At 41.1% G+C, this 21,074-nt stretch overlaps 3 protein-coding genes across 9 annotated transcripts in view; 2 read left to right on the top strand and 1 right to left on the bottom strand.

Moving 5' to 3' along the window:
- The window catches only part of LOC307258485 (hyccin 2), a 41,054-nt gene extending 38,884 nt beyond the window's left edge, over window positions 1-2,170 (bottom strand). For all 3 annotated transcript variants that reach the window (XM_080038023.1, XM_080038024.1, XM_080038025.1), the window contains exon 1: window positions 2,028-2,170. The gene's annotated coding sequence lies outside the window, so the exon portion shown is untranslated. The remainder of the gene's footprint in view (window positions 1-2,027) is intronic.
- Window positions 2,171-3,129: 959 nt separating this feature from the next.
- LOC307258117 (CASP8 and FADD-like apoptosis regulator) lies at window positions 3,130-8,488 on the top strand. Its single transcript, XM_080037531.1, has 10 exons — window positions 3,130-3,322; window positions 3,466-3,795; window positions 3,910-4,015; window positions 4,133-4,268; window positions 5,102-5,151; window positions 5,244-5,310; window positions 5,506-5,552; window positions 5,662-5,740; window positions 6,475-6,979; window positions 7,555-8,488. The coding sequence occupies exons 2-10, from the start codon at window positions 3,497-3,499 to the stop codon at window positions 7,682-7,684; spliced, it is 1,419 nt and encodes a 472-aa protein (XP_079893657.1). The 5' UTR covers window positions 3,130-3,322; window positions 3,466-3,496; the 3' UTR covers window positions 7,685-8,488.
- Window positions 8,489-10,648: 2,160 nt separating this feature from the next.
- The window catches only part of dip2a (disco-interacting protein 2 homolog A), an 81,366-nt gene continuing 70,940 nt past the window's right edge, over window positions 10,649-21,074 (top strand). For all 5 annotated transcript variants that reach the window (XM_080037516.1, XM_080037515.1, XM_080037514.1 and 2 more), the window contains exon 1: window positions 10,649-11,144. In XM_080037516.1, the coding sequence (XP_079893642.1) occupies window positions 11,021-11,144 (124 nt within the window). In that variant the 5' untranslated portion in view covers window positions 10,649-11,020. The remainder of the gene's footprint in view (window positions 11,145-21,074) is intronic.

The following is a 21,074-nucleotide window of genomic DNA, read 5'->3' as shown; positions in this document are numbered from 1 at the left end:
TGGCCTCAATGAGACAAGTACAAAACATGGCATCCTGGGGAGGAAGGACGGGGTGGGTAGGCTGCTGCCTGTATGATCCTGTATGGGGCTCTGTGGGAGCGAGTACAGTGGAAAATAGTCCCCACTGCTAATCCATGGCAGGCTAATTACAGCTTTGATCCCCTAGGCGTGTGCATCACCACAGGTGGGAGGGAGGCACACGCACTGGTAATTCAACACATTTCGATTTGTTTTGGCGTAGGCTATTAGCCGTCTCAATAAGCTCACATCTGCTGCAGATGTGTGGCCAACAACGACATAGATATGACAGTGATGTGCGCTTTTAGTCAACTCAAAAACGGACACATACGATTCCGATAGTTGAACTCAGCTTCTAGTGAATCTCCTTGGAAACCATTAAAGTCTGTTTAAGAGAGACAGTTACAGCTACCAACTGGACGGCTCGAGACAAAGACACGTATTAAGTGGCTAAATGGAGTTTCGGTCTAAAGTAGGCCGCAGCTCTGATGACAGCCTAGTCCCAAAACACACGGTGGCAGCTAATGGAGCGAAGGAGGAGGAGAGAGAAGGACAGTGATGGAGGATGAGCAGCAGATGGCATGGAATTATCTGGATCTTCAGCCTGTCATCTTTGCCCATGGCGTCGTTATTTAAGGGGTAGGCTACTAGTTTGATGCTCATCACGACCAAAATCACTCCAAGCAGTGTTCATTGAATTTACCGTACTGTACCAATGTCAGTGTTAAAACAGTGCTGTGTCAACGTCAAGTGATCAAATATAGGAAGCAATTTGCAGAGAGGGATTAATATTACTGATGTTGCTATTGTAAGGACGTGTTGGGTGCTGCTAACTTTGAGCCCTGAACCAACAGGTGTAAGGTAAAATGATTCTGTCAAAGCACAGTTTAAAAACTACTAGCCCAGATTAAATGTTTCTGGTTTAAATAGCTGAAGCCACACCTGGCTCCTGGTCTAGTGCTCCTGAATTGGTCCTGCACTGTGCACTCTCACCTTTCTTTACTGAGGCAACTGTAAATCAACACCCCTCAGTTATTTGTTCTAAAGTAAACCAACATAACTTGGCAACTGAAACTTGAACATATGCACACACAATGTGGTGGTTATTTAAATCCCCATGACACTGCTGCACAACTCAGACATGATGGTTGCTGAAGTCTAACCAGGGAGATATATTGAAAACATCTTACAAGTCACTATGAGCCAATCAGGCTAGGTGGCAGGATATCAAAGGTAATTTAGAAACTTTAGCTAAACCACGGTACATGCGGTTTCCCATGTACACCAACATACAAATAACGTCATCAACAGAGTTGTGTTACGTCGCACGAGACGTTTACATAAACGATAGTGCTGAATCTGGCACTTAGAAAATTAGCACTTAAAAAGTTATCAAGCATCCAGAGCATACATAAAGCGATACAGAGTCGCAAACAAATGACACTTCCGCTTCCGTTTTCAAAATAAAACTACTTGTGGACAAACATTCTGCTGCATTGTTTGTGAAGTTCAACTTTACCTGCTGCCACAGTGAATAATATATGTGTGTTATGACGAAATGTGCTATGGCTAACGTTTAGAGGCAAATTACTGTTTTACTCTGAAACAAGCTACAATGTTGTCGGTGTGGCTGTGCGCAGCTCTGTTAGCCGGGGTCAGTTACCTGCTAACTAGCGCACGTTTGCCACGACAGCCTGGACCTGTACCGTCAATGTTAGCTACCTTTAGCTTGCATGCCGCTAGCGTGTCTGCTCTTGTCAGCAGCTGGTGGACATCCTCGTCCCTGTTTCTCACCAGTCGTGACCAGGCCGAAACGGCTGACTGCATGGCTCAAACGCAGGAGCGGCTGCTTTGTGGTCCCTAGATAAAGGCGGTGAACACTAGTGTCGGCGGTGATACCTGATCAACACACAAGTGTTCATGATGGTCCGACTCCCCAGCAGGCAGCGCTTTCAATGCGACTACCCAGATAACCCTTCCCTTACCCGCTACCATGTAATGACACTCACCCGAAGCTGAAGCTGGTTATGGCAATGTCACGCGCTGACCGTGTTGAGTTAGCGTGGCTGCTGTTTGCCCGGCGCGGTCACCCAGGTCGAGTATGTTTCCACCAAATGATCCTTTCTCTCTCCGCGAGTAGCACCTCCGTGGTATGATCCCTCCACACTGCAATGGTGTTGCTGAACCACAGTAGGAGCAGCGATTGGCCGGACTGAGCGGAACTCAGTGCGCTGTGGTAAGCAGAAAACTCAGGCAACCTGCAGGGGGAGCCATGGACCTATTAGGGGACCAGCGGTGACACCTTCAAGGATGTCGGAAAACTCAGCATCATGCCTTGGCCTCACTTTATCCATCCCACAGCGGGGAAATGTACATTGTTAGGCTACTGCAGCGAGAGGGAAAGTGCAGCAGAGTTAAATAAATAATGAGATAAGTAAACAAATGTATAATACAATTATTAACAGACAGTTGAAATAATTAAACAAATGTTCTAAAATAGGTGAACACACAAGTCGTATAGGCCTCTAGCCTATTAAACAAATAGAAAAACAGAAACTTCTATTTGGCTGCTTCATGTTGTAGACTAGGCCTATACAATATTTGCAAAGTATATCACCTATTTGTGCTCCTCCATGCATTAAACATAGTTAACTACGTGTTATAAAAATGTATCATATATTCCCTTTTGTAGGCTAGGCTATATATTTATTATATTTGGTGCTACTGTCTAATATAGCAGCTTTGTAAATGGCTCGTAAAGCGCAGGAACAACGACCACCAGGATGTCATCAATTCTATTGGCTGGTGGTGTATATCCTTATGGTAATATGCAGTTATAAAAGTGAAAAAGCTAATCCATTATTTATAAATGCAGAACTCCAATAGGACATCACATGTGCATTTATAAATGTTACCAAAAAGCATTATTAAGGGTATTGTATCAATATTATATGCAGTTTTGAGTGTCAATGTGTTGTCTATTTATGGGTTTGTTTGTGTGCCTTTAAGTTTATCTCATCATTCTCATCAAAGCTCTGGCGCCCTTTTGTCTTTCACTTTCACTTTACTCCCGCAGGCTGTTGTGCAGATGATCAAAGCTAGAAGAATGAAGGGATTATGAGACACAAATGCCGTCATCAAGAGTTCGACTCATGTTTTAACTCGGCGTGCACGACCCGAGGGCTTTCAGTTTGAGGATAAAAAAAGGTGCTTCCCCGGTTTTTAGTCGTGCGTCATACTTCCTGCGTGGGTATCAACATTCCAGTTAAGACTGTGCTTCTGTATTCAGATCTCGACAGTAAAAGTAAGTCTCTTGCAATAATTAGCCTATATCCGTCCCTAATAACCTAGGGACTAAATGTTTTGTTAGTAGATAATTCGGAACTCTGACCTAACTAGGTTTCTATTTGTTTATGTTCTGTCTTCTTCGCTGTTTCTCACCACCAGCTGCTACCACTCCTCTCTCTACCGAAAGTCCATGGCGCTTTCAGACCAACGCGAGCTCCAGGCCATCAATCAAATAGCAGAGTCTCTCGACAGCTGTGAACGCAGGAGGCTCTTCTACCTGTGTGGAAGCTCGGGGACTGACGACTGTAGCGTGGCTTGCGTGAAGGAGATGCTGAAGTCTAAGGTGATGTGTCATGAGAGAGGCCAACTGCTCCTTAGAGAGCTGCTGGTGGAGTTGAGACGCTTTGATATCCTGAGGGACGTGTGTCAAACCAGCAGGGAGGAGGTGGAGAGGACTCCGATTGACGAGCAGTATCTGCCAAGGTTCAGGTAAGGAGGATGTGTTTTAACAAGTCATAGTGAGACATATTTGACCAATTAAGAGTTAACACAGCTTACTTGTGGTAGGCTATCTTAACGTAATCATGGTTCTCCTTACTGCAGGGTATTGATGACTAATATAAGTGAAGATTTGGACAATGAAGATCTGGACAGTGTGAAATTCTTGTTAAGCAGCACGTTACCCCGTGATAAGTTGCAAAAAGCAAAGGTAGGCTAATGTAGGCTATATGAATGAAGTTTGGTTTTGATTTCACATTCCGCAATAGGAACTCTTATTGTGTGTAAAAGGGTCTTATTTCATTTCTCTCTTTCTCTTTTGTGACAGAATTTCCTGGATGTGATCATTGAACTGGAGAAGCTGGACAAAGTTTCACCCAAAAGGGTCGATTTTGTAGAGGAATGTTTAATCCACGTTGGCAGGGTCGATCTAGCCAACAAAGTGAATGCCTACAAAATCACAGGTGAGACTGTAGTTGACTTTTACATTTTGATTACTACTTGAATATAAAGAAATTAGTTTATGAGTTGCCTATACCAAGTGTGAAAAAGTTCCCAGATGAGCAAGCTGTGAAATTTCTAACATTTGTACCCAATGACGTGCAGTGCTTGTGAAGCATGACACATTTACATACTTTCTAGACAGGGTAATTAACATAAAGCAGAAAGGGAACAAAAACAAGAATGAATCAATAATTTTTGTGAGTGTCACCACTGAATGAACCATGATGCATAACAATACCACATGCATAAAGGCTTCTGGCAGTAAGACTGAAGAAAAGAAAGTAAAAACAAAAAATGAAACCCAAGATAAAAAAAAACCTTTAAAACACATTTTGGAAAAGATAGAAAGTACAATATAAAAGTATTAAAAAAGAATGCATTCAGAAATCAATTTTTTATTTTTTATTTTAACAAAATTCAAATGAAATGTTCAGTTCTTATGTATAACCATATGTTACACCGTTTTAGCACATTAAAAATGACCAATAATCCATTTGAATTTTCCCAACTAAAATGTTTTTAATTAAACTCTACAATCGTATTGTATGCTTCCGCAGACCACACTTTTTGAAATGTAGTGCGATTTTGCCCAAAGACCACACATACTATCTGTGTCCCGCGTGAGGGTTTCCTTGCACAGGCTTGATAGAGTTTTGTGTGGACTGACGTGTGTAAATATATATTAAGATCCACAAAAATTACAGAAGTGAAAGTGGGATCACATGAGTAGACAATCAGGCGGAAGTAAATGTTTCATTACTCTAACGTACTTTTCTGTGTGCACCGTTCACAGTTTTAACACCTGATCAACAGTCATCTCAACAGCAGAGGTGCAGAGCTCCTGTGAGTATGACACAAAACTTAATTATGTCTGTCTATTTATTTACTCTCTCAATAAAACTTATCCTTTTAAAACCCTCTTCTCTGTACTGTAGGGTCCATTCCCGGCTCCAAAACCCTGTTCTATTCAGAAAACAAGACAAGGACCATCCCTCCACAGTGGTACGGCAGGCTACATATTAACAAATTGTAGCAACTTCAAACATATGCATTTGCCAGAGTTACTGTGAGGGAAACATACCACTTTCAAACTAACGGGAGTAACAAAATATCCTTTCACATAGGGCATTACAGGAGATACCTGTAGAAAAGTCCCAGGTTACTCATTGTAATTCACTATTGCTTTTGTGTCATCAGGTTTACAAAACATACCAGTGACCGTAAACAGAGAGCAACACCGTCAGGTAACTTGCTCCCTATTGGTGCAGTCCCCCCCCCACTATATTGCCTTACTGTGTTAAATTAGTGAAGTGCATTCATAATTTTGCTTTGCTTCCTTTTTTTGTATTACAGCATCAACTGGATTGTTACAAGTTCAACTCTAACCCCAGAGGATTTTGTATCATCATTGACTGCGTGGGTAACGATGGAGGTGAGGCACACAATGCTTTGCACCTACAGTCACGTGGAGGAAGAAGTAATTCACCACTTTAGGGCCAATAGTTCTGCATTTAACATCCTTTTATGAAACGGTCTCATTTTATTTCTCTGATGATTATAAATGACTTGTAACAGCAAATAGAACCGTCAGTGGAAAGAATGCTATTTTTGTATAGTTATTATAATTAATGACTTTGTATTAGTCTCTGAGAATCCCTACCAAGATTAAACAATTCACATTGTTAATGCTGATGCATCAATGATTTAGCAGCATTTTACTGCTGTAGCTGCTGGAGTTTGAGCTGGTTTGATTGCTTTAGTTAGCCAGTGAGTTTATTCCAGTTTTTCTCAACGTAGGGTTCAGGCTCCTTCCACAGGCACGCAAGATGAGGCTGAGGGGTCATGAATTGATTAATTTGAGAGGAAGGAAGCAATAGCATAGTTAAGTTAATCCAATTTATAGTCATCGTTATGGTGGAAGAACTGATCGCTTTACCTTAGAAATTTGAAATGTTTGTGTGTAAAACTAACCTTGTGTAACAATCCAAAAATGTTGGGAATCTTGTAATAGTAAACTGAATACTGTATATATTTGGGACACCATCAATATAAAGATTTGTCAATAATTGCAGCCCTGGTCGTACAGTGTTTTTTCATTTATCTTTTTGTAGTGACATATCAGGGTATTACTCAAATTCTGGTTTCATCCTTCCCTCACTCACACAGACATGTTGAAAGAGACATTCAAGGCCCTTCACTTCAAAGTGGAACTCCACCAGTGTCTGAGCGTGGATGAAACCCTTTCGGCTCTCAGAGGGGTCGTCAGACGGAGGGAGGAGCTCGAAGGCGACGGCTTTGTCTGTTGTTTAATCAGCCGTGGAACGGAAAATCACCTCTTGGGTACGGACTCGTACAGCCCGGGTCTACAAGTGGACAACATCAGACGTCTTTTTACATCTGAAGCTTGCCCCATGCTGGCCGGCAAGCCCAAACTGTTCTTCATCCAGAGGTACAGTGTGCGTGACTCCCAGCCCTTTGCCAGGATGCACCACAGGGATGAGGATCTGGAGACTGATGGGTTTGACGCCATGTCCAGAGGTCAAGTCATCCCTACTGACGCAGACGTGTTCTGGAGTCACTGCTGGACGGATGAACGGCAACTAGAGCAAGGACACCATCGCTCCGTTTACCTGAATGCCCTGACGGAAGCCTTACACAAAGGCCAAAGGAGGTACAGGAAAAAACACATAAAGCCTATGGGAAACTTTGTTTTAAAATAGTAAAAAATAAAATAAAATCAATATATATAAAATTTGGTGTCTCAATAAGCGTTTACAAAAATCTGATTGAAAATAAATGCTCATACAAATTATAGGACTTAGGTAAATAAAACAGTTTTTTTTACTGTCTAGAACATTTGACAGGACTGTGCAAGTATGGCCGTTTCAACCGGTCTCCATGTCAACATTTGTAGTTTTTATAGAATGCTTGAGCACATAACTGCCATGATTGGCTCAAAATACTTTGTGTCTCATAAGAACCAGAGCAAAGCCCTCCTCATCTTAAGCCGAATTTCTGTAAAATGTATCAAACTTAATATTCATTTGGATTGATAAATATGCCTTACTCTTGTCAGATGCTTACTATCATACAACTAAACTCCTCACATTACAAAGATAGAAGGATTTTTGGGATTTGGTTTAACAGGTGCTTTAACAAAAAGAAAGACCATTCACCTGTTTAGCATCCCACAGTTGACACAGATGCTGTAGGTAGTAGACTAAACTGTTCTTTGTGTCCTTTCAGGAAAACACGTCTGGTGGACGTTCACACCGAGGTCAATGGGACCATCTTTGAACACAACAAGAGGAATCCTGGATCCAACTACCACATCGATCTGAAACATACTCTGCGGAAATATCTTTACTTGCAATAGAGAAATCGTCGCCCTCATTTCACTAAACCCTCAATACTGTCAGCTTCATATTAACAGAGCCTATTTCTTGCCATAGAAGAACCTTTTTTTTAACTTTGCGTATAGTGACACCTACTGGTTGTGTTAACCAAAGACACTTTCTTTTTAAAGAGGCAGCAAAACTTACACACTTGTTCTTTTAACGTGTATTTATTACTCCATATTATTTGTACATACATTTTTGATTTAGAGTTTTATTACAGACATACTAAATAGATGTAGGCCTATAGTACGAAACTTTCTTCAACAACAGCCACACATAACACAACCAATCATAGCATTGCACTATACACTTTTAGAGTAATATAAAGCTCAATGAAGACTCACTTTGTTTTATTCTTACACAAAACTTAATGTAATAATCATATTATAATGTATTGAGGAAAATGTCAATGTGCAGCTAAAACCTATTTTTATTATAATTTACTATCCTTATCACTTTTGTTTTACCATGCATATAAATGTGAAAGTTATTCAAGATGAAGGAAACACTATTATGTAACTGTGTAGGCTGCACAAGTAGTTTCATATATGTATGTTATATGATGAAGAATGCTTTTTTAGCGTGTCAATTTTTTTTTCCTCAAATAATGTGAATGTATGCACAGCCTATATTACCTGTTTTTACAATAAGACGTTACTTACATGAAACACCTGTTATTTTTTATTCCTTCTTAACATTGCTTTACTCCAATGATATTTATGTTTTGACTATTGAATAGATTTAAAGAACAATGATTCAATATATGACCAGTGACCACTCTGTTGATTTAGGTCTTCTGTAGTCCCGCTCATCCTCTGACCTACACGGCACTGACACTTTAGAATATTGATGTAAATAATTTGGAACCTTGCCTCGCCTTATACAGTGACCTACACACATATACACTGACTTTGTCTTCCTATATAAGCACTCCTTTCTTTCAGGACTTCCACTTCAACTGGCACTGGCATGTTTCATCACCTACACTTATTCCAACTCATTTCAGCACTTTCATTTGAGCTAACACTTCCACTATACCCAACACTGCCAGATGAATCTACAAGTGTAGAACAAAATGTATCAAGTGCTCACTCTGGAGCCATGACTACTTTCAACACTTCCCTTTTAATGGCTATTCCTACTTCTTTCAGTATTTGTATTTTAAACATGTCAAGTATTTCAACTGAAACATGTCAGCGAGCTCTATGACATTTTCCTAATACAATTTAGGCAATATTTATTTTAGATAATAATAATATATTATTATTATATTATTACAAGTAGTATTATATAGAATCTAATCAATAAGTATTTTTTTCAAGCACTGGTTTGAGTTTTTGTCTTCTTTCATTCTAGTATAAATAAAACGTGCAACACGTACATTAAGGTTTTCTGTAGCCTATATTTCTCCTATACAGAGCCGGCCCAAGCCTTCAGGGGGCCCTAAGCGAAATATGATTAGGGGGCCCCTCTCCAATGTCAGCGCTGCTGAAACTATAGATCTTTGTTAAATATCATTCACACACCCAGTGTTTTCCGCTAGTGCCTCCACTGTGCGGCTGTGCGAAAATATTATACAGCCGAGATTCAGACCCTCCTAGGGGGGTCCGGGGGTATGCCCCCCCGCAAGATTTTTTAACCTTTTTAAAGTGAAATGCATGAATCTGGTGCACTTTGAGGAAAATTAAGAGGCTAAATCTGAGGAATTTTGTGTGAACAAATTATTTGGAGACACTGGGTCAGATGAATTAGAAGCTATTGAAGAAGGACACATGGATTTTCCATAAAAATATTAATATAAAATAAAATATTATGGAGGGTCCTCTGGGTTGGGCTTGGAGCTCTTTTTCTTTTACGGGACATATTTCTCTGTAACATAGTGAATGCATTTAAATGCAGTGTGAGGAACTAAGCAGAAGAACTCTGTTGTCCAGCTACTGTATCTTTTTTTCCACAGACAAGGCTGAAATAGGCCATAGACTATACACAGTGCATGGGCAACTGAGGGCAGCCCCATTTCCAATTGTTTTTAAATAAACTCAATACACACTGTGCATGAATGTGAACGTGACATGATCAGATAATTTCGGATTTCCTCCCAGATGAACTGATTACATTTTTAGGCTATTAATTATCTAGACCAAAACATTTTATTTATTTTTTTGTATAACTCACATTTGCATAATATGATGTTAATATCAAACACACAAAAAAAAAATTTTTTTTTTTTGGAGGGGGCCCCCCAGGCATTCGGGGGCCCTAAGCGGCCGCTTAGTTCGCTTATGCCTCGGGCCGGCTCTGCTCCTATAATCATCTTTAACGCCATTACATTTGTTTTTTTTCAATGCTCTGAACCTAAAATCCCAACTTCGAAAGCACAAACATCAACTAAACCTTCCATAATCATTCATAGCGCTATTCTGAATGATAATACTGAAGGATTTGTCCATATGTTATATTGTCTGATTTAGCCAATAGCCATGCCGAAAATATATTTTTTTTTTATTAAAAAAAAAGAATGAGAAAAGGCTGTATCCAAATCAGTTCTGTAAAACGTTGGACACTTGTGTTGTAAACAGAATAAAGATTTTAACTCTGACCATAGGCCTATTATAAGCATCTAGATTTTGGGTTTTAAAATACACGCATAAGTAGTGAGATAATGCCACATTTTATAGGCCTATTTAGCCTATTGAAACATTTCTGAAAATTGTTTTTGTGTGACTTCCAAAAAATTACCAAAGTAAAAAAATAAATCCAAAAGGTGAGTAGTAGGACTCCTGTATCTCCCACCTCAGTGCCACGCTGCTCTGACAGTAGGAGGCAGCCTGCTCACACACACTGGAGAGAGTGGGGGGGCTCGTGAACGCGCACGGTCGGGGCTGCTGTTGCTATGATGCAATGGCGGCGACTGCGCCGTGGGAAGCGAGCGAGGAGTTGAATGAGTTGAATCCGCACAGTTGAAGTGAAGCAGCCGCCGCCGCCGACAGCCTGCTGGACGGGGGGGACAGACGCTGACACTGCCTTGCTTCTACCATCACACCTCATTGAAACACGCAGCCAGGTGTGTCCGCTACTAGCCCCGTAGCTAGCCGTGTCATGACGTTTGGAGAGATTTCTCGCGCACATCTGTACGACGTTGCTGCGAGCTGCCTGGAGAAGCACCAACACCCTGTTTGCCCTCCTTAGACGAAACGAGGAGAGGACAGGAGAAGGAAAGGTTGTAGTTTTTTATTTTATTTTCCTGGTCGCGTTGTCGTCCTCCTCACCGGCGACTCATTGTGGACCTATTTGTCCTTCGTACTGGACCAACCATGGCTGAGAGAACCTCAAGCGGGCTGCTGACGATGATGTTGGAGCCCACGCCGGCTGTCGCTATGACCCTGCCCGGGGAGGTCCGGGAGAAGCTGGCGGAGCTGGAGCTGGAGCTCTCTGAGGGTAAGTTGACAGAAACATATATCCCAGGCTACACAAACTACCTCACCATATGGCCAAAGCTATGTCTTTTCCCACCTGGAGGGCTGCTTTAAACATAGTTCACCTACATGACAGCTATCAAAACCACCGCCCTTTTATCTTGGCTTTTGTGGCTCATGTTTGAAAACATGCCAACATCACAGAAGCCCCCCCAGTCTGCTACTGTCAGTAATCCCCAAGACAGAACTTCTGCTGTAGCCTACTTCCCTCCTCATGACTGCAGCACAGGGAGTTGCTGAACCAAACTAGGCTATACTACAACAATGCTCTGTCTTGTTACACTTAAAATGAAGACAAGCCGTTCCCGTTGTCCTGGAAATGTGGACATGGCACTTTCAAGCTATACCATATTTGATCAGATGGCTGGCTGCCTTCAACAGCTGAGTTTGACACACCCAGGCTGCTGTTGTATGTATGTGGCTCTGTTCCCATATGACCAGAGGGGGTCTTTACTTTTTTGGAACTTATAAAAAGAGGAATTAAGAACCAACACCTTTCAGTCTTGTCCGACCAAAGGCCATCTCTGTAAATGCTTTCTGACTCTGAACCGTGTAATCCGAAGGTCCTGAGAAAAGGTTAAACAATTCAAGAGATTCCCTTTCTTCTCTTTACAAAGCCGACGTATAGGCTTCAGGGTTTTGTGTGTGTCGAACATTGGGATTCATATGAACGTTTTTCCAAGAATATTGCTCATGTGTTTGTGACTGTGTTGTAGGTGCACGTGTGTCTACTCTTTGCTTTTTGTTTTTCTTCTTGTATTTTGATGAACTTTAGTACAACAAGAGCAAAGAGAGGCTCTTGCATTATGTCAAATGATCCTAAATTTGAAATCCCTGGGTTATGATTTTCACATTCAATCTGATTTAATCGTATTTTTCCCTTTTTGTCAGCATCAGCTTTAATAGCCTTTAAAACCAAAAACCAACCTCAAGCTTATACCTTACCTTACATGCTCTGCAGTTTATGGTCATTATTACCCGATGCACTTCAAGTCCCATATCTCCGTGCTGTAGAAACTCGATGACATCATGGCATGTACCTGTACAAAGTCCTACACAATGAGAAATACATGTCTTCCGATATGATTTATTAGCTACCTAATCACACAAAATGCTGGATGTCACATTTAAGTAGCTGAATGTTATAAAGATGTAAACTGCTTTCTTAACACAGTTTAGCTTATGCCCCATGTTAAAATCAGTAACTGCTCATATTTGTGCCACCTGTCACTACTGAAACCAGCAATGTCTGTCTCAATGTCTTCATATTGGTTGCTTAACATTAAACTGTCACTCAGCACAGTCAATAAAGCTGGCTCATCCTCCTGTGTTGACTTGAAATCCCTAAATGCAGAGTACCAGGGTGCTTTTTTTAGCTGTCAGTTCAGTGCGACTCATTGTTTGACTGTGCTCCTTTTTATTTGAGCACTTGTCACGTGTTAAAATTAGCAGAGGTGTGGTAAAGTAAAACCTATATTTAGTCTGATTTAGTTTTGGGATTGCGTATAGGGAAAATACAAAGCATTACAAGCCAATAACTGAGTCATAGAACTTGAAATAATAGAAAACCAATGGTTAGAGCTGTGGTTAAATGTGGTTTTCTTTTCCCTTATGTAAACTTCCTGCAGTAGCACCATGATACCAGGTTATTAGACCAAAGGTGCACACTTTTGATAAGCCGCTGTGGCCCCCCTAATAATGGGATAGATGACGTGTTTCCAGGAGGGTCTTACCAAATTAATCTATATCTGTCCAGTTTCCTCTTCCTGCTCTCCACTTGTCACATCCTGCCATGTTGGAGTTCTGATAGCGGGGTTCTCCCTTACTCCCTCCGTTGCCTTACTAACACTATACAGTCTTCAGGTTACCCAGCGTTTGCTCCTATTTTTCCCCCCTGATCAAAGAAGAGCATGTCATTTTCCTTCGGGTAAAGAGGAATCAGCCTCTTCTTTTCTCTCTCTCTCTCTCTCTCTCTCTCTCTCTCTCTCTCTCTCTCTCTCTCTCTCTCTCTCTCTCTCTCTCAAATCCTATTCATGTACACTGTTGTGAACTCTTCACCTCATGATCGTGCCCTTCGGGTTGCCTCCCTGTTGCATCCTGGGTCGGGATCGAATAGACGGCTTGTTTTATTGGGAGGAGATGAGAGCCTGAGAATGCTGCAGGTTATCTAACCTTGTCAATGGGCTCTCTCTCCTCCTAGGGATTTAAAGTCAGGCGTGTGTGTGTGTTTGCGTGCGTGTGAGTCTGTGTGTGTGTCCTGCTGAGAGATGCATCTTGTTTTTTTAGTATGCGTGAGTATGTGTGAGTGTGCAGGACTGCTGTATTATTCATGAAGTTGAATAGATGTGTCATGTATGTTTTCTTAAGCAGTTCAGCATACATTTGAATAACATGAGTTTGAGACAACCCAGCAGCTAAGCAGTAGATGATATTTCCGACAATCGGCAGTTCAGGCGTACTGAGGTGCGAAATAAACAATCTGTGTGCTCTTACTGTAGATATAATGGATAATGTTTCCTCAAGCAATGCATTTACTTTCAATGTATCCTTGCTCCCTTTTCATCTATTAGTGAGCATTTGTCCTGAATGTCCTAAGGTCATTTCAACATGGATGATTTTTTTGTGCTTATGAGAACAAGTTACCCAACCACCCAACCGCCCTTCATTTTTTGGACAAAAGTTATTACCGGTAATTCTGTGTCATTTTGAAGGTGCAATTCTTTCTTTCCTTTCACAGCTTGTCTCAAGGCTGCTCTGTTTTTTCCTGTTCTTTTTACTTCCAATGTGTCTATCTATGTGGTTAAATTATTAGATAAAACACTTTGCAGCGTAGACTTCCCTTGAAGCAGAATGTCTCAATAATCTGGAAATACCACTAAGTGAAATTCTAATGTGGAAAATGGACGAAAAAAGCCCATGAAAATGTGTCTTTAAAATTTATAGCATTTCCTCCACAACCAAATAGGCACCAATCAATATTTGGTTGTTGAATTGTGTTACTTTTGGACTAAGCCTGGCTTCCTGTTTTCCTGTGTCTTGATGCTAGGTAAAGCTATCCGGCTGGAGGACCACGTTACACTGTACTAGACTGTGGACATGCGTGTTATACAGTATATCTTCTCATCAAACTCTTTTACACAAAAGTGAATTATTATATTTTCCCCCACACTTCCAACTATTCTGATTTTTTTTTGTGAGACAGGTTGCTGTTGTATTTTTCCCCAACAAGCCCCTACCAAAGTCTACATCCTCCTAGTCATATCAGATAGGATCTGTGTTATGTCAGTCTCCCTGCTGACCTGGATGCAGATGATGACCAGACAAAAAGATGGGGCATGAAGGAGGTGGAGAGAAGACTGATGCTCCCCATTATCTCCTGCAGGGAGGACAGAGGCGGAGACGTCACTGCTGCTGAGTAATTCTTCAGGCTCAGCCCTATCATTCCTCGCTTTGCCTCTCTCCTCCTCTGTTTGCACTCTCTAAAACCCCTCTGTGATTACCAAGTCATTTTTAGTCCAGCAGCACAGGTGGTGGTGCTTGATGGGGAAACTGCCAAACCTCTGGCTGGGTCATTGGTGCTTTGTTTTGCTGTCTTCAATTTAGCAAACTTACAGAGCAGGCAGCATTGAAGGTTTATGGTTGTTTAGTTTATGGCCATACATTGAGAAATTGGTTGTAGCAGGTGTGAGGTGTTTGGAATGAGATCCATCCAGCAGCGTCAATGTGTGGACTACTGTGTTTGGCAAATATTCTGCAAAGCAAATATGCATTACGAATATGTTTAGTCTTATCACACTGTATCTGGTCAGTTTAATGATAGGCATCTTTTTCATTTAGTTTTACTCCTATCTATAGTATCTGCTGCTGCAATGACCCAATAGCAACCAGGAAGAGTGCTGTCAGATGGTAGCGATAGAAATTATAAAATGTGATGATTAAACTTACATGCTTGTCAACCTCTGGCCCTAACAGAGGCTTGATGGTGTAATGATCAGAGGTGTGTATCTTATTGCTGTTAATGGACTACTGTTACAACAAAACTTTTTTTTTCTTCTACCATGGATTTAAAACTATCTCTAGCTTTACAGTATGACTGGACAGTTAATGTTTATCAATCTCACACTAACCTAATGATTCTGCAGCATTTGCATTCACAGGGAGATCTATTACATCAAAACAAGCACTCTGGTGTCTCCCTAAACTGCAATGGCAAGACTCGCCTTACGTGATAAAGTGTGCAAAGGCAAAGAGGATAGAAACAAAAGTTCAATCTCATATGGATTCCAATCATAAGCAATTCTGCATTGAAAGCAACCACCTGAAGTGAATAATTACTTTTATAATGAAGCTATTAAGTGCCTGAGGAAATACCTTCAGCGTGACCACAAAGACATCCATATCACAACCTCTCTCATTGGTTGTGGTTTATTGTTGTGACCTGAGGCTGCGAGCTTCGCCCTGTTTGCAAATGATAACTTATGCCTGACAAGTTAGCAGCTGCCAGACTCCTACAGCTAAAGAGGAATTGTACCTAGATCTAATATTAATGGATTTAAAAAAAATATATATATACAGCTCATAACACAATTTGTCAAACTAATTTCAATATGTATCCAATTCATTTCCACAGTGGAATTGTCTAATTTTCTTCACTGTATTTAAAGGGCTTGCTGAGCTAAGAACAAATCCATTGGAATTTATTTTAATCGGTGTTAGTGTAAGGCTACAGTGCAGAATATTCGCAACCTCAAATACTGCAAGGAGTTGTATTAAATGTATTTTTGCAATGGATTCCAAAAGACTTTGGTTTCAGTAATATGTGCTTTGATCATCATGTGTAAAATAAACTGAAATTTAGCATGGCAAATAATTGACATGCATTATTGTTGAATATTTTTTTATTTTGTTTAGTGTAGCCACATGTTTTGACCGCAACAAAATCTGGTGGGCTTTTCCATATCCTACTAAATATATAGTTGTAAGTCAATTGGTTCATTTCTACTATCATGACGCTCATTTTATAACCTTCCTCCCAAAATAAATGGGAATCAATGGTATATTTTCTTCCGGATCATTACAGAGCCTTAAAAATATCTTTTACACAGAATTATTTTCATCCATCAGAAGCCCCATATACAATGTGTTATAGGCCTATTATACAATCAAGGTCATAAGCGTTTATGCTAGTTAGTGGATAGCTTTTTTTGGCCAACGGTTTCATAAAACCTCTTTTGAGGAGGTATGAGTGTGCAGGAAAACCCATAGTGAGTTGGCTCACATATTGTTTAAGAAAGACCATTCCGCGCTGGTCCTGAATCATTCCTCTCGGTGGTCACTTACTCCCACCACCACCACCTCATAAAGAAAGAGCGTGGACTGTCCTCCTCATTGTTCAGCTTAACCAAACAATTTGCTGAATGTAGAATCACATGCTACGTACGGAGCTTTTGAGAACATGTAGGATTTAGGGTGATTATTGAGGGGGGCCTTTGTACATGGCTGCTGGTTAGCTCTGTAATAGGATCCATAAAGAGAAGAATGTCGAGCCCGTGAGTGACTGAGTGAGTGAGTCAGTGAGTGAGTGAGTGAGCGGGCGGGCTGCTGTAGCTGCTGTAAAGTCCAGTTCGGAGATAAAGAGGCAGCTATTCTGTTGCCCCCTACCATAGAGGAGGATAGAAACGTGGTGGAGGGTCATAAATATTTCAAGGGTGTGCCTCAGAGCGGAATAGAGCCTCCGATTCTTTTGCTGCCATTATATGCTTCTGCCTGTATGCGAGTCTGTGCACATGGTATAGTATAGTGTGTGCATGTTTGGTACATTTCCTTGCTCTTATGTCTCTGGGAGGATTTTTAAAGTGCTACTTTTCATATACTGTGTACATGCCACAAGAGCCGTGTTTCAATTTAGCCCCCCAACAATGATCCACAGTTCCAGTTATATTGTGCGTAGGTCCTGTCTGTTTATTAACTTTAGCATATACTCTTCAACATCCTGTCCGTCTTTACGACCAGTGAATATTTTTATCTGTTGCTGGGATAGTGGGAATGTCATACCTAGAAGTATGTCTTTCCTATCTTTGTTTATCCAAGTGTGGTTTAGTCTACTGAGTCAGATTTCCTCCGGCACGTTGATGTGTGTGGGTCCCTATTAGCTCTCTGTGTTGGAATTATTCATTTATATTTTCAGTATATTGGTAATCATTGTCCTCATTAATTAGATCTATTGTTTTAACCTGACTAAATAGTAATGTAGTCTTTAAAAATGGAAGACATAATCGTACACTCTTAAAAGCAAAACGTAAAAGTATTCACACAACAGGTGTATTAGACCTATCATTTTCATCTGCCTTTATAACTTTTGTTATACTGAAATGCACCTAATTGTTTCAGTGACAATTTTTTCATATTATCTCGGCAACCTTGTTCTTCCCTTTTGAAGTATTGTGAGAGCTTTCGTCTTAGAAGGATTTTTAAAAAGTTTGTTCTGGAATTTGAGATACAAAGTTTTTTCTACTGCTGCGTGCAAGCCAATCAATCAGTTGAATCAACTGATTCAACCTTGAAGTGTAACAGACTTACTGCTGCTATTTCATCAGTGTTTTTATCTCATATTGTGCTTTATTGCAACAGTTTCAGTTGATGACACAAATCACTGCACCATTTGATTGCTGTACCGCAGACTCCTCCAGTCCACAGCTGGTGACAGGCAGCAGCGCTTTCAAGTACAGAGTGTGAAAGAGAACAAAAGCCTAAAGTGTCAGTAAAGCTTGATTGACACGTCATACATTTCATTACTCTGGTAGGGCATTTGCTTGCCATCCAAGACAGCTAGCTGCATTTATTGTGAGAGAAGGCTGCACAGGTCAAAACTAAGAAAATTAAAACAAAGCGGGGATTATATTTCCATTAGTTATTTATGAGGCTACCTTCAATCATGCATTCATCTTGTCTATGGTAACACCGCTTGCCATAACTTAGCTGAATTAAAATCTTACAGAGAGGGCTGTATATTGTTATGAGAATAGTGAGAGAACTATTGGCAGCTAAACTGACTCCTACTGTGTACTGTCTCTGCAGTTGTATATTGTCTCAAGTTGTCCACAGTCGAATTCCCTTTAAAGGTGCATTGTGTAATAACGTATGTATTTTGGCGTCATCTAGAGGTGAAAGTTTTATAAAGCAACGGTCCCTGTCTACCCCTCCTGTTGGGCGAATTTACAGAAGCTACAGTGGCCTTCAAGGACAAGAAGCTAGTTAGTAAAGATGGCTTCATTCAACACTGCCTCAAGTCTTTATTCAAGTGATGAGGTGAATATTCAGATATAAATAGTACTTTTTCTTCGTCTTCCAACAGGAGCATTATATACTGTATAAAAACGTGTTTGACGGTTTGTCCATCCTGTGCTACTGTAGAAACATGGCGTGCAACATGGCGGCGTGCCCCGCTCCTTCCTAAGTAGATATAAAATACTAATTCTAAGTAAATAAAAGAAACAACTTCATTTTCAAGTGATTATACACTAATTAAAGCATATTCCATTTCTACGTAGTTTGTTCTGGAAAACGCCAATTCTCATTACACACTGCCCCTTTTAACCTTTTAAATCCGTTGTCCAAATAGAACCAGGTAATTTGTCTTTTATCAAGCCTACCAGAGACCTGACACTTTTCCAGCTTCCAGCCAGGCCACCATCTTGTCCATCCTGCCTCTCTGTGGTTGGTCGGGGGCTTTGTTTGGTAGCACTCGACCAGTATAACCTTTTCAGTGAATAGAGGTGTGTGAGCATCATTTTGCTTGACGAGTATCTCCTCAGGTTCAGAATGTTTTTTTTATTGTTGTTATGGGTGCCATGTACTGTGCCTTTGATGCAAGGGGTGACACTGTATTATTGCGTCCTTGCTGCCAGAGATATGGATATGTGCAGTACTTAGTGGCGAGAGGGGCAGTTGAGCGGGCAACGGCGCCAGACAGATTGTGCTGACCAAACAACCCGCATGCCCCACTTCAAGGACACGTTGCATTATTCAATCTGCTCTGTGAAAGACATTCTTCTGCCTAACAAGGGCTTTTGTCTTGACTGCCACAATCTTTCTGTTGTAAATTTGTAGTGGCCCACAGTACTTTCCTACCTGTGTATGTACCATTGTACCCACATCCTTTGTGCCCATCTGGAGGAGACACAGAATCAACATCAGAGTAGGAAGGAAGCAAGGACCCTCCCTCAATGTCTTCGTCAATTTGGCCTTGTCTACTTAGACATGCAATACATAGACGGCAAAACACAATGCCTAAGGAGACTAATGTTCACAGCATTTGCACTGCAGTGTTTTGAAGGGGCAGAGTGAATTGCTGGGAGGGTGGGGGGAAGCTGCGCAGAGAGCCTTTAGAATAGAAAGCCTTGGTAAAGGGTTAAGAAAAGATCTTTCCTCTGTTGTATCCCTCTTTCTTGTCTTTGTTTCTTTTATCTGAACTTTTATTGTTTAATATTTGATTTCTGCCTTTACAGCTGAAACACTATACGTATTGCGAGAAAGCCAGGGATGACAGCGTACCCACACACACAGTCCCTTGCTCACATTCATTAGAGTCAGCAATTCTGGAGAACGCTTTTTGTCAAAATGAGTGAATAACTCCTCACGATCCGCTACCTGTCTGTTCTGTGTGTACAGATTAAATGTGGAGTTAGAATCGCTGACTCCAACTTTAATCAAACGCATTGCCTTGACTGCGTCAGTGATGCAAGCGCAGCACCCTCTATTCAACTTTGACACAGTATCACCTGTTTTACCTTTCAATAACTTCACTCATTATTTGCACCCACAAGCAAAAGACTGTCCCGGTGCTGGTATGCATGCATATAGTGATGATGTGACTTGAGTGATAATATTACAACCAAGCTGTTTTTACGAATTTGCTGTATCTTGTCATAGACTGTAAATGATAAAATCCCAGTTAATTAAGCAGCAGCAGTTGACAGGCATTGAAGGAGTGTTAAAGTGTTCATCCCATGGAGGTGGTGTAATGGTCCACTGGTCAGCGCGCCATTGTTACCTTTTAGCTTCTGGCGGGTAGCTAGCAGAGGTCGGCCTGCACAGCATGACGGGACCATGTGGACTCTCTGCTCTATCTGCAGCTGTCCAACAGACAGCTTTCAGTGAAAGTATGGAAGAATAACAACTACAAAGGGCAACTTTTTCAAGAGACCCAGATGGTTGGCAGCGCTGACAAAGCTAATATGGTGTTGCTGCCTTAACTCACAGTACATTAGGGTCATCATTTTGCTAGGAGGCTTTAAAGTTTTGATGTGTTAAGTTTTTGGAAGTGGAAGTTAGGGGGTGAAGAGGACACAAACAAGGCCGGCGGCACGTCTGAGAAGATATACAAGTTTTGTATTTTTCATTGGTTCAGTTAGTGTCTTGGCCTACTCAGGTGTGATGTGCAGATCAAAGAGTGACAGGGCCCTTTGTAGCAGCAGCAGGGCTGCATTGTGTGAGCCTTCCTGGTGGAAAACAAACACACAGAAAATGTCTGGAATGTGCCATGACCTATCAACTTAACCATGTGGAGAGGGTTTTCCAAAGCCCAACCACTGCTGGAGGCTATACGACTACACACAACAAACAGGCTTACAGCATAGCAGGTTGTCCCAGCCTCTCCGCTTTACCTCATTCCCTTAGATGGCCCAGTAGAATACGGGAAGGAAGGCATGAAATACAACCAGTTGAATTTTTTTTTAATCAAGGGGCTGAGGCCAGGCTTTTTTAGATATAAAACTTAACTCGGCCCACATACCAGAACATGTGTTTTCAGCCTGTCTGCTCCGAGCAAGCAGACAGTTTTAGGTGAGCTCTGCTGCTGTTCCTCTCCAGAGACAGTCCCCAGTGTGTGGTT

This window comes from Ammodytes marinus (assembly GCF_949987685.1).
Source record: "Ammodytes marinus genome assembly, chromosome: 12".
Taxonomy (NCBI): domain Eukaryota; kingdom Metazoa; phylum Chordata; class Actinopteri; order Uranoscopiformes; family Ammodytidae; genus Ammodytes; species Ammodytes marinus.
This window is presented reverse-complemented; position numbering and strand designations above follow the sequence as displayed.